The sequence below is a fragment of the Triticum aestivum genome, chromosome 7A, assembly GCF_018294505.1.
Source record: "Triticum aestivum cultivar Chinese Spring chromosome 7A, IWGSC CS RefSeq v2.1, whole genome shotgun sequence".
Lineage (NCBI taxonomy): Eukaryota > Viridiplantae > Streptophyta > Magnoliopsida > Poales > Poaceae > Triticum > Triticum aestivum.
In genome coordinates, this window is record NC_057812.1 from 675,354,928 (window position 1) to 675,365,566 (window position 10,639).

Genomic DNA, 10,639 nt, shown 5'->3' on the forward strand with positions numbered 1-10,639 from the left:
CCCGGCCGCACGCCGCCGCCGCTCTCCGATGGCGCCGAAGAAGACGCCGAAGGGCAAGTCGGGCTTCTTTGGCGTGAGGCAGAAGCCCTTCGGTAACTGGGGTGTGGGGTTCTCCGACACCGGAAGGCGTTGGTGGATCGACACGTACCCCTCCGCCCACGAGGCCGCGTGTGCCTACGACGTGGCGGTGTGGCGTGCCGAGAGGCCTCGGTCGCACCTCAACTTTCCAAAGATCGAGAGTCGGGCGGAAGCGGAGATGCTTGTGCCGCAGGGCATCAACATGAAGAAGATCATGACGAAGAAGAAGAAGACGAAGAAGCCGTCGGTTGTCGTCAGTGCTGGCGAGACCGACGAGGAGGCGATGGCGAGGTTTGCTCGGGAGCATCCGGAGTACGTCCAGGCCGAGCTGGAGTACTACTAGAAGCGTGAGGCGGAGCAGAAGAAGAAGGGGCCGAAGAAGGAGGACGAGGCCGGTCCCTCGATGGTGATCCCCATCGAGTCCTCTTCCGAGGATGACTGGGCAGACTTCTCGGACGACGAGGAGGAGGAGGGGTGCGACGACCCGACGAAGGAGGAGTTCTGGGCGCAGTTCCGCAACTCCGACGATGAGGAGTAGTTTATCTAGTAGTTTGAATAAGTAGTAGTTGAAGTTCATGTATGAAATTATGTTGAATTTGATGTTTAAACTACGTTGAATGGACTAGTAGTATGTCGTTTGCATCTTCATTTTTGACCATCTATTGGAGTTGCTTTTTTGGACCATCAATTTGGATTATCTGTTGGAGTTAAGCTTTTTTCGAAGCTTCAAAACGCATTTTTTGATGGTCCAAATTTTACATCTCTGATTTTGGACCGCCAAAATTTAGACCATCTATTGGAGATGCTCTTATCCTTTTAAGGTAGCGAGATGGCAATGGATATTTGAAGCTAAGGAATCTGAATTCCTTGCCACCTGAACCACATGGAGCTGTACCTATCTTCTTTCATTACTAGATTATTATAGCTTCTGTTTCTTTTCCCACATGATTAGATGTTCGCTAATGCACCCATAAGCCAAGGGAGATCAAACCATGGTGCATCTCCCTGAATACACTTGCATTCATCCAGGACGCGGATTTTGTCTAACTAGTTGCGCGCATAACTCGTATCCTTGCCGTCCATCTCCGGTGCAGTCAAATCAACCTGCCCCACTGCTGTCCCAGCCATGCAGCGTATTCCCGAGCATGTGATTGTTTTGGTGTACGTATATGGAGATGTATTGCATCGGTTGTGGGCCAGCTGTCTATAGATTCTCCTGCCAACTAGTACTGCTAGGCTACTTTCTTTAGTCTCTTCCCGTGCGCAGCGACGTGCTATACCCGTGCTCGTTTATCCACAATACACGTTACGTTTGAGGTTAGAGGATGCCGGATAATTAATGACCCGTAGCTGTTTAACACAGATGTTAATTACGTCGCGGTACAAGCCAAGCCATTTTCCGTATATTCGCCATAAAGTTCTGTTGAGAAACACAGTAAAGTTCAGCGGGGCAGAGCGCACAGTACCCCTCCCTCCCCCCACACCTCCGCAGCTTTCCTCCCCTTTATCCATCTCCTCCGCCACTCAGCTCCTCCACCGCCGTGGCGCCGATTCAGAGACACTGCCGACGGCGGTGTGGCAGATCGAACTGGGGCAAGTCGATCCGGCAAAGCATATAGGTAACAAATCAACAGAACTCGTCAAACCCGTACCAGATCGGAAATATCCATCTCGATACTGAACTATATTCATCTCATATTCCCCAATTCTTTGCTGAGCTATGCTAAAAAAACGGGGGCGGAGGACGCGGCCACCTGGTTGGCGTCAACGGCGAGCGTCCGACAGGCCGTCAGTCTCATTCAGTTTTCTGTCGCCCCGCCCTAGATGAAGGTCAGGGGAATTACTTATACACCACCACTTACTGCTCTTTTTGTGATTGATTATTTTACTTCAGTTTCATGGAAACCACTTTCTGATTGTCATTATAGTTCGTATACGAGCCACTTAAGATGATGTACTTCCCATATGTGATTCTAGTACAAATGTTCAGCAGCGCTGCCTCGAATTTTTTTAACTTGATATACTAATTTGTTTAAGCGAAAACACTTTCAAAAATTGGGGAGTATACGCACACTACCCGTGGAAACCGTTTTTGGGTCCGCAGGAGAAGAATCGTGTAATAGATGGGTTGGAAAGTCATTGTAATATGTTGTTATCGTCAGTCTAAAATGCAGAGTTCTGGATAAAATCCACAACGATGTGAATTTGGGCATAGTTTTTTCAAACACCTATAGGCCATAACGGATTGCACCAAATGGTTAAAGCTTTAATTTACTAAATCTTACAGTCCGCTAAATTCAGTTTTCTTGACTGCCCAAAAGCATAAAGCTTGCAGATTAGGACGTCCCATACATATAAAAGTTCAAACTGCAGCTTCGATTCTCGACCAAACAAGCGCAGATAGTTTGCTAGAGCAATAATCATCACGCATCCTCCTTGTTCCTAACAAGGCACTTCTTGTATCTCTCAGGCAAGTGTCCAATGTTCCCCTCCAGTCCAAGCACATCTACCAGTATGTTCATCCTGGAATGGAGCACCCCGTCGTGTTGCTGTATAGGAACAAATCATGAACTATCAGTTCATAATCACAGTGTTTCAGCAATATAAAAATAAAACAATTGTCACAGCTTCGTCCGAACCGGGTTCAGGTCCCTCTTGAATTTGCTTCCCATCCAATTCCGTCCATAGTGCCGTGCATATACCCCGCTGTCTGGCCTGCGAAAGGTCGGATAAAATGTAAACACATGTGCTTAAGACCCCCCCTCACAACATCATTGCGATTAGTTTTGAGTTGTCGACATTACCCGCTGCATAGACCAACGTTTATCCCTTTCGGGAACACTGTATTCCATCTCGTCATGTCAGGAGCCCAACCTTGAAAAAATGCTTGAATGCACCTTTGCAATGCTTCATGAAGATTGTCTGCAACCTTTCTGTGCCTACTCTGGATGACTTTGTCAGACTCGTCTCCGTTGTTAATTGTTGGGTCAAGAACGATTATCCTCCTCTTTACAAAATCCCAAATGTAGGTCGACCATGTGAAGTTGAACTTGACGTTGAGTAAGAACTAGAGAATAAATCAAACATGTATGTGCATCAAAATACCCGTCCTATATATAGAAAAATCTAGGCATGATATCTAGGCATGAAAAATCTAGACAGAATTACCTCAGTGCATCTGTGCACGTCATACTTGATATGTTCCCCAATAAACATGTCCTGCACATACCTCACAATCACGTCTCCTCTGCTCACATGGTTCTGTCAAATCAAACAACGAATCATTAGGCAGAGCTGCTTGATCATATCAAAAATACATATTACTTAAGCATAAAATGCGGTCCTCACCACAAAGTCTGGCTCGAGCCAATGTCGCCAGCACCCTTCATCTTTATCCAATGCAAAAGTGTAGTCAATCTGCTGATATCTTCTAACTGCTATTGTCATCAAATCATTATCTATCACACCCCCTTCCGAAAGGTTCGTCCTGATTCGCTCGGCAGAGAGCTCGATGTATTTTGGCTGAGTGCTTATAACCCAATTGCTGCAAATGTAAAAACACACGATAATGTGAGAATCGCTTGTGACAAGCACCCCAGAAAAAGATTGAAATCTATGGAAATATTGTTGGATGCCGCATAAATAGTACATACTCTTTCCTTGCAGATGCGGGCTCCTTCATAAACATCTTGAAGACCTTTTCAACATTAGCTGGTGCTCTTAGGGGAGGATCGTACCCCAGAACAAAAGGGGACCGTGCAGCCTTGCCTGGCTTAACTGTTCTTTTTCGTTGTGGCTGTGTACTGAGGCCATCTTGTGTCTGTGGAACGTTCAGGTTGATTGCTGCCTCCTCCATCTCCTCACGTACGTCCAACTCTTGTGCCGCGATCTCCCTGTTCAGGCTAACAAGTGTTGTTCTCGCCGCCTTATTCGGCTCTATCGCCCTGTGCATAGGAGTGCATATTATGTCAAGCCCTGAGCCTGCAATGCACATTTTCCCAACATCAGCATGATCCAAATACAGCATCACACAGTGTGTTAGTGTTATTCATTACATGTTCTATCACCTTGGAGTTCATTTTTCCCATATGTTGATACAGGTGTTGTGTTAGCTGATGGCACGGAGCTCGTACCTGCAACTATTGACAAAGCATGTTAGGTACAGGAATATTGAAAGATGACTGGCGAAGTATGGTACATCCCATGGGACAAAATCAATTTACCTTCTGGTGTCACCGCTCTACTGAAATCATCCATCAGGTCTTTGCTCCTAAAACCTGTGAAATCTATTTTGAATCTGCTTGGACCGGCCTGGGCAGTGTGATGCTGAATGTGGAACGGTTGTTGAGTTTTAGCCACAACTGACAATTCCCTTCCCGGTGATAGGACTGGCCCAGCATTGTCTATTCCGAGGTCATATGAGGGAACCTCTGTGTTAAGCGCTGCATTAGGGCCATATACCCATTGCCTACCATCTGCTGCTTTGGCCTGGATTGGCATTTGTTCATGCACCACAGTGTCATTTGTTACTTCATTGTCTTGGTCTGCTGCCGCGACCAGTCCTTCCAGATTCTTAATCGCCGGGTCAGGATCCTCCTCTGTCTCTTCGACCCTTGCTCTTTTCGGGGAACCACCCCGTTGACTGTCATTTGACCTATGGATAGGATTACCATCATCTACATTCCGTTTATCTGTATTCACAGGACAAATGGCCGAACGTGGTGAAAATGGCGACTCTTCTCCGGACTCTTCAGGTGAGACATCATCACCTGTATCGTCAATACAAAGGTATCAATTACAAGCACAACATATGATTCATCAAGTCCTGGTCCATTTAATTTTGGTCATATTCATAGCATAACTCGTTTACCTTGGTAGTCTTGTTCCCTTGGCCTTTTGTTGTTCTGCCTTACAGTTTCTGATATTTCATCAATATCTGCGAGCATCTTAGAGGTCTCTTCTTCAATGAAAATGTCAGTCTCCCTCACAACACCATCCCACCCATCCGCGTGCTTTTTGTTTATCTTGGCCCCTTTCTTAGACGCCGCTTGCAACGCTGCTCGGCATCTAGATGAATATTGGCCCACTTTTTCCACAAGTATAGTAACAATCTGATATTACACAAAACGGAAATCAGCACTGAATGTACATCATGCAGCATTCTGAACACACTAGCACGTAGGTCAATATGTATATTGCGATAACTTTAGTACCTCCTCGATCATCGGTGCTCTTTGATATCTGCTTGACCCGTCTCCGATATCAGCAATCTTGCCAATGAAGGACATTGAAGCTCTGTTCCTGCTATAGCACACTGTGTGCGCCAGCCTCGGCTGAACAACAAATATTCACTGCAAGTTAGTCGCAAACATAATGCAAAGATAACATCTGAAAAACAACCAAAATGAGTAGGGTCAACGTTTAGGACTGTACCAGAAGTAGTCCGTATATAACAATATCTGCGTTCTTTCCTGCGCTTGTGTCCTTTTCAATAACCATGTTAATCTTTTTCTGATCATAGACCTTGAATCTTGGGAAGACGTCGTGTGGTAGGTTCTCGTCCTCAAGATCAAGATTGTCCAGATAGAACACCTATGGCATTATTTATCTACAATATTAGTCATCACATATGCATCTTCGTATGCACAAGACTCAAACCAGCTTAGTTTACCCATACCTGAATGAAGAAAGTGCAACCAGAGATGTTTGATTTAACTTTGCCCCCAAGGAGCTCTGACTTGACCCTCCCAGCTGATAGAAGCACTTCCTCCCGGACATACTTACCCCAGTTGTACATGTGTATGAGATCAGGGGTGTGCAGACCTCCCCAGTATTCTGTCAGGAAGTAGTTGTGCTTCAACGGTGGCGCGAGAACATATGTAACTGCACATACAACATAGGCAACCTTGAAAGCATCAGATTCTGCCTTGGTCATTGCCCTACATATTCCTTCTTCACGATTTCCTCAATCACTGAGATCCTTGTTTCACTGCTGCTTATCCCTAGTGTTTGCCTAACTGAAGATAATACATGGGGTGCTGGATTATTGTTTATAGTTGCTCCCTCTCCGGGCACACCTAGAACCCTCTCAACGTCTTTGTCATCAAATGGAGTGTCCCTTCTACCATCCACAATTATTGCTGAAGCTTTTTCATCAACCTTGCTGAGAACCCACATTTGCTGGTGCCTATTGGTCCTGGTAATTTTCGGCAGATGCATTAGACCACCTAATTTCATCTCCTCAACAAGCCTTTTTTTCTCCTCTGACAAAACATCATTCAGCTTCTTAAACCTCTTCACGCTGCCCCTGGAGTTTATCGCACATGTTCCCCCCTTTTTTTCCCTTTCCGCAACCGTCAGACTCGGATTCATCATCTATTGGACCCGCTTCAGTAGTTGGGTACGCATCAAATGCATCTAAGTCATCTTCATTCGATTCTTGGTACATTGATCCTGACGAGTCTGATGCCATGAGCTGTAGCGAAAATATAAGCATGAGAATTGATTCATAACTCTGCAAAATGAATGTAATTGCATGATGCCACAGACCCTAAAGTTTAATGCAGGCCAAAACATCTGAATGTAATAACAAATGCATAATCATGTTTCATGAACAACTCATTTACCCTGGTTTGTATATCCTTGATGGTCAACAATGGTAAGTGGCGGTTCAATTCATATTCAAAATGTTGGTTTAAGTTTGAATTGCATGAGCACCTTACTCTATCACACTTTAGAAATTATGACCCCAATGTTATTCCCCAACAGCTATGCCTGAAGCAAATTAGCGCTAGTTGTACGAGCATGTACTATGAACTGTTAAATGGGGCTGGTTTACGTATCAGGAGTGTAGCCATCGGGAATTGAAGATCCATGCACAACTAAACGACCCTTATTGAAATAACCCGCAGAAACACCCTGGACCACCTTAGTTTGGGTAGCAAAAAGTAACGGATAAACATAGATACAGACTCTGCTGCCCTAACTGATGCACTAGTAGGTGGGGAATCAGCTTCCATAAATTCATGCGTTTCAAAAGGATCCAGCTAGGATGAACTGCAAAGAACGACTAGCTGGTAGGTGGGAAATTGAAGTTTGATGCACATTTAAACGCCCCTTCATGAAATAACTCCCATAAAACACCTCGGAATGTCTTAGTTTGGATGGTAAAAAGTAATGTAAAAAGGTAGGTTCAGACTCTGATGCCCTAACTGAAACACTATTAGGTGGGGAAACAGTAAACATAGATTCATGCATTTCCAAATAATCTAGCTAGTACGAACTGCGAAGAACAGCGAGCTGGTTCCACCCAAACTTGGGGTGTAAACCAAATCGTTATAACAAGCTCAGAACAATTTCTTCTCTCATGAGCGGGGGCTAACATGCATAGCAGGTGGATCTGCGTTCTTTATCGAGGGGGAGAACAAGGAGCCTGGGTCATACCTTTTGCAAATCTTTATCCCCAACTTGCTATAGTTCTTGGACCTGCGCTCGAACAGAGATGAGTAGCTGCTCTTGCTCTCTGTCCAGGAGGCTGTCGGTGTGGAGGGGAACGAAACAAAGACCTTGGCCCTTGCCCCCAGCACTCACCCACAGCTTTTACCACGTTGCTGCCTGGTGGGCTGGCCCATAGCTGCTGGAGAGAGAACAGTTGTTTTAGGCTGGCATAGTAAAGATTTGCAAGATACTTTTGTTACTTCCGGATGCAGTACACAAGGACGATAACTATCATCTCAGCGCGTCTTATGCCACCTCAACTCTCTCAATACTGAATTATTAGGATTTTTTTTTCAAACACGTGGATAATGCTTACTAATCCATTCTGAAATGAAATAGTACAGTGATATATAAATTGCCGACTGACAACTGCTACCACTGCTTGATACACTACATCAGGCACTGAGCTTTTAGTAGGAAACAAAACTTCCAAGCTCCTAACAAGTGGACACTTAAAAAGCACTAAGATACAAATAGATGGTGTATGGGCCACCAAATCTCTAGGTCAATGACATCCGTCTCACTTAGCCACCCATGCAGACGTGATCGCTACGATTGCAGCCACTGGTGCAGTAGCCACTAAAGCCATCTGGAGTGCCTTGTTCGTCCTCTTGAGCTTCCTTATCTCAGCATATGCCTCCTTGAGCTCTTCATAAACCTTGTTCAGCTTCTCCTCGTACCTCTCGTGACGAGTCTTGTGGTAGTTGGCAAGATCAACAGCAGATTGGTAACGCTGGTTCGTGTACCTGTCGAGGTCATCCTCCCAGAGGTACACTTCGCAAAACCTGGCACCTTGTACCTGCACACACATGATACAATGGACAGAGGAAATGGTATTAGAGAAAAAGGGTCGATATGTGCATAGATGGGGACTGTATTTACCAAAAGCTCACATTGTAATTGACACAGTTCAGATAGAACTTGTCGCGCCTAGCCACCGAGGATCCATTGCGCCTTGCGCATTGCCTGCCACACGCACAGTGCAACCTGTGGAAGGTCTGCACGCTGGCCATCCCACTGCTTCCCGTGCACTAGGAGAATGGATTATGGGTGGAAGCAGGTTCTCTACAAAATTGCTGCGAGTTCGTTGTCAAGTGTTGTCTTTCCCATGGAGCTCACACCCCTTTTTGTAGAGAACCTTGTGTAACTGTACATTAACTTTCCCATTACTCCTGCTCCTAACACGCGCAGGAGCCAACTGTGTAGTCATTTATCTGTCAGGCTGCATTGCACTGTTCATGCCACTTCGCCAGCAGTGCATGTCCAGTCCCTGCTTTATGCGCGTGCTGTACTGGCACTCCGGGAGGGAGTGATTCCTGCATGTGCTTCTGGCCTGAATCTCTCACTTCGGATGGAGCTCACGGGTGTGCTTTGCATCGCAGGGGAAGCTAGCAAAATGTCAGCGTCAAATATAACAGGTTAATCGGATCATTCATAATCAGTGTGGCCGATGATGAGTCAATAACACTCAAGTCTCGTAGTGAAGGCTCTAAATAACAGTGTTAAGTTATGTGGCCGCTGACAAAAAAGTTCTTTAAATTTTGTTAAGTTCTGCGGCTGGCAACAAGAAAGTTCTTTAAAATCTGTTCCCGTGCCCACTTGGCTCCCTGGTATCCACATGTGGCCTACAGTAGCATATATTAGCCACGTGCCTGCTCCCATTGTGTTGACATTGGATTCCATCCATGCATGAGAGGTGGATAGGTGCCTCCTCCCCCGGTAGATGCCTCCCTTGGCCACCCTTCTGGCCGCACCATGTGTCTTAGCTCTGTGACTATTGACTGATGTGCACATCGCCATGCCTTGGCCGTACTGGGCCGCGCCGCGCGGGTACTAGTACGCTGCGCATGGGCATTAGTATAAGGTGGCGTGCCCCTCCACCCTCACAGCTTCATCTTTGTCATGGCAAATCGAGCCAACTCTACCCCTGAGCTGTTCACCGGCCAAGTAATTATGGATCCGCGCCCCAACTCATCTGGTACATCGTCCATCAATGTAAGCCCATGTTGCATCTAATCTTGTGGTGGTGTTCAAAGTAGAATGTTTAATATCTTATATAATCTCTGCTCCTCAACTCCACAGACCGCTCCATCGTCTCTAAGGCCCCTAACTATTAAGATGCTGCTTGATTCTTTCTTCGAGGACACTGAACGCTATCCATTAATCATCGACGGCATGCCAGTGTCATCGGTAGGATCACACGCACACATATTTAGGGTCATATATTATCATGTAATCGTATGAACTATTTCTGAATTAAATTCAGGTGGATCTGATAGGCATGGTCAGAAACAAATCACTCAGCATGGATCACTGCACGTTCGACCTATATGATGGCACTGGGTCCGTTAATGTATACTTCTGGTAAGATATTAATCAAGACACGTTGCTTACATACTCCTAGTGGGGTAACCAGATTTTAGAGTGCAAATATTAAAGACATTATTTGACCATCCTTGTTGACACCAGGTTTGATGGCCGTCAAGACTCCAAGGATGCTTGGTCGTTCAAGTCAGCACATATTTTTCATTATTAACACCTTCGGTTATTCCATTGCAGTTATGTTCACATCATACCTTCTCACTCATTTTCTTCTTACAAACAGCGAAGGCATGTATGTACGTGTTGTTGGGAGGGCTACCAGTTTGGAGCAATTTTTCCAAATCAAAGCCTACATGGTCAGGTGAATGATCGAGTTGTTAGTCTCCAAATTTCCAAAATGCATGAATTTTTCATTATCAGTGTGCTTGATTGCATATTGTCTTCAATTTCTATATGCCAGGACCGTAAAGAACTTCAATGATATAACCCATCACTTTATCTACTGCATCAAGGCCCATATCAATATTTCTAAGCAGAGCAGACTAAAGGTTTGAGTTGCTAACCCATCACTTTATCTACTTCATCTTGCTTATTATTCCATCGTCTCTATCTGAAAAACTGTGTATATTAAGCTTCAGGAAAATTCCGTTGCCACCCCGTCAGCATCAACCGTCATGCCAAGGTATCAGATTGCTCCGAGCCAGATACCAGAAGATTGCAGCTTTGAGGAGAAGATATTTTC

At 45.3% G+C, this 10,639-nt stretch overlaps 3 protein-coding genes and 1 pseudogene across 17 annotated transcripts; 2 read left to right on the forward strand and 2 right to left on the reverse strand.

Moving 5' to 3' along the window:
- Nucleotides 1-28: 28 nt before the first annotated feature.
- On the forward strand, nt 29-616 carry LOC123154612 (ethylene-responsive transcription factor 2-like; annotated as a pseudogene).
- Nucleotides 617-1,328: 712 nt separating this feature from the next.
- LOC123149194 (replication protein A 32 kDa subunit B) lies at nt 1,329-10,544 on the forward strand (the record flags this gene model as incomplete). Of its 13 annotated transcripts, none has more annotated exon segments than XM_044568755.1 (8): nt 4,472-4,662; nt 4,782-4,832; nt 8,958-9,570; nt 9,658-9,765; nt 9,855-9,939; nt 10,045-10,258; nt 10,358-10,445; nt 10,530-10,544. In XM_044568755.1, coding segments are annotated over 6 exon segments (603 nt in total), but the record flags the coding sequence as incomplete, so codon positions are not given.
- On the reverse strand, nt 2,324-7,659 carry LOC123149192 (uncharacterized). 3 transcript variants are annotated; one of them, XM_044568751.1, is made up of 13 exons: nt 7,522-7,659; nt 5,756-6,553; nt 5,512-5,670; nt 5,292-5,411; nt 4,949-5,189; nt 4,302-4,847; nt 4,146-4,211; nt 3,732-4,059; nt 3,427-3,622; nt 3,247-3,339; nt 2,883-3,145; nt 2,718-2,793; nt 2,324-2,627 (listed from the first exon to the last, which is right to left on the reverse strand). In XM_044568751.1, exons 2-13 carry the CDS (start codon nt 6,011-6,013, stop codon nt 2,502-2,504), a joined length of 2,472 nt encoding a protein of 823 aa, XP_044424686.1. In that variant the 5' UTR covers nt 6,014-6,553; nt 7,522-7,659; the 3' UTR covers nt 2,324-2,501. The 3 variants fall into 3 exon arrangements, with proteins under 3 accessions (XP_044424686.1, XP_044424688.1, XP_044424685.1); XM_044568753.1 differs by having other exon boundaries at nt 2,883-3,127; nt 4,146-4,217; XM_044568750.1 differs by having other exon boundaries at nt 4,146-4,217.
- On the reverse strand, nt 7,845-8,713 carry LOC123149195 (uncharacterized). The gene is made up of 2 exons (XM_044568769.1): nt 8,469-8,713; nt 7,845-8,374 (listed from the first exon to the last, which is right to left on the reverse strand). Exons 1-2 carry the CDS (start codon nt 8,586-8,588, stop codon nt 8,096-8,098), a joined length of 399 nt encoding a protein of 132 aa, XP_044424704.1. The 5' UTR covers nt 8,589-8,713; the 3' UTR covers nt 7,845-8,095.
- Nucleotides 10,545-10,639: the final 95 nt, after the last annotated feature.

Bases quoted from the DNA above. Each gene is read 5' to 3' on its own strand.
- LOC123149195 (XM_044568769.1), bottom strand. From the start codon at position 8,588: ATGGCCAGCGTGCAGACCTTCCACAGGTTGCACTGTGCGTGTGGCAGG. The intron at 8,375-8,468 runs GTGAGCTTTTGG...ATGTGTGTGCAG, and splicing joins TGAACTGTGTCAATTACAAT to GTACAAGGTGCCAGGTTTTG.
- LOC123149192 (XM_044568750.1), bottom strand. From the start codon at position 6,013: ATGACCAAGGCAGAATCTGATGCTTTCAAGGTTGCCTATGTTGTATGT. The intron at 5,671-5,755 runs GTATGGGTAAAC...ATAATGCCATAG, and splicing joins GTTGCACTTTCTTCATTCAG to GTGTTCTATCTGGACAATCT. The intron at 4,218-4,301 runs GTAAATTGATTT...CTTTGTCAATAG, and splicing joins TAGAGCGGTGACACCAGAAG to TTGCAGGTACGAGCTCCGTG.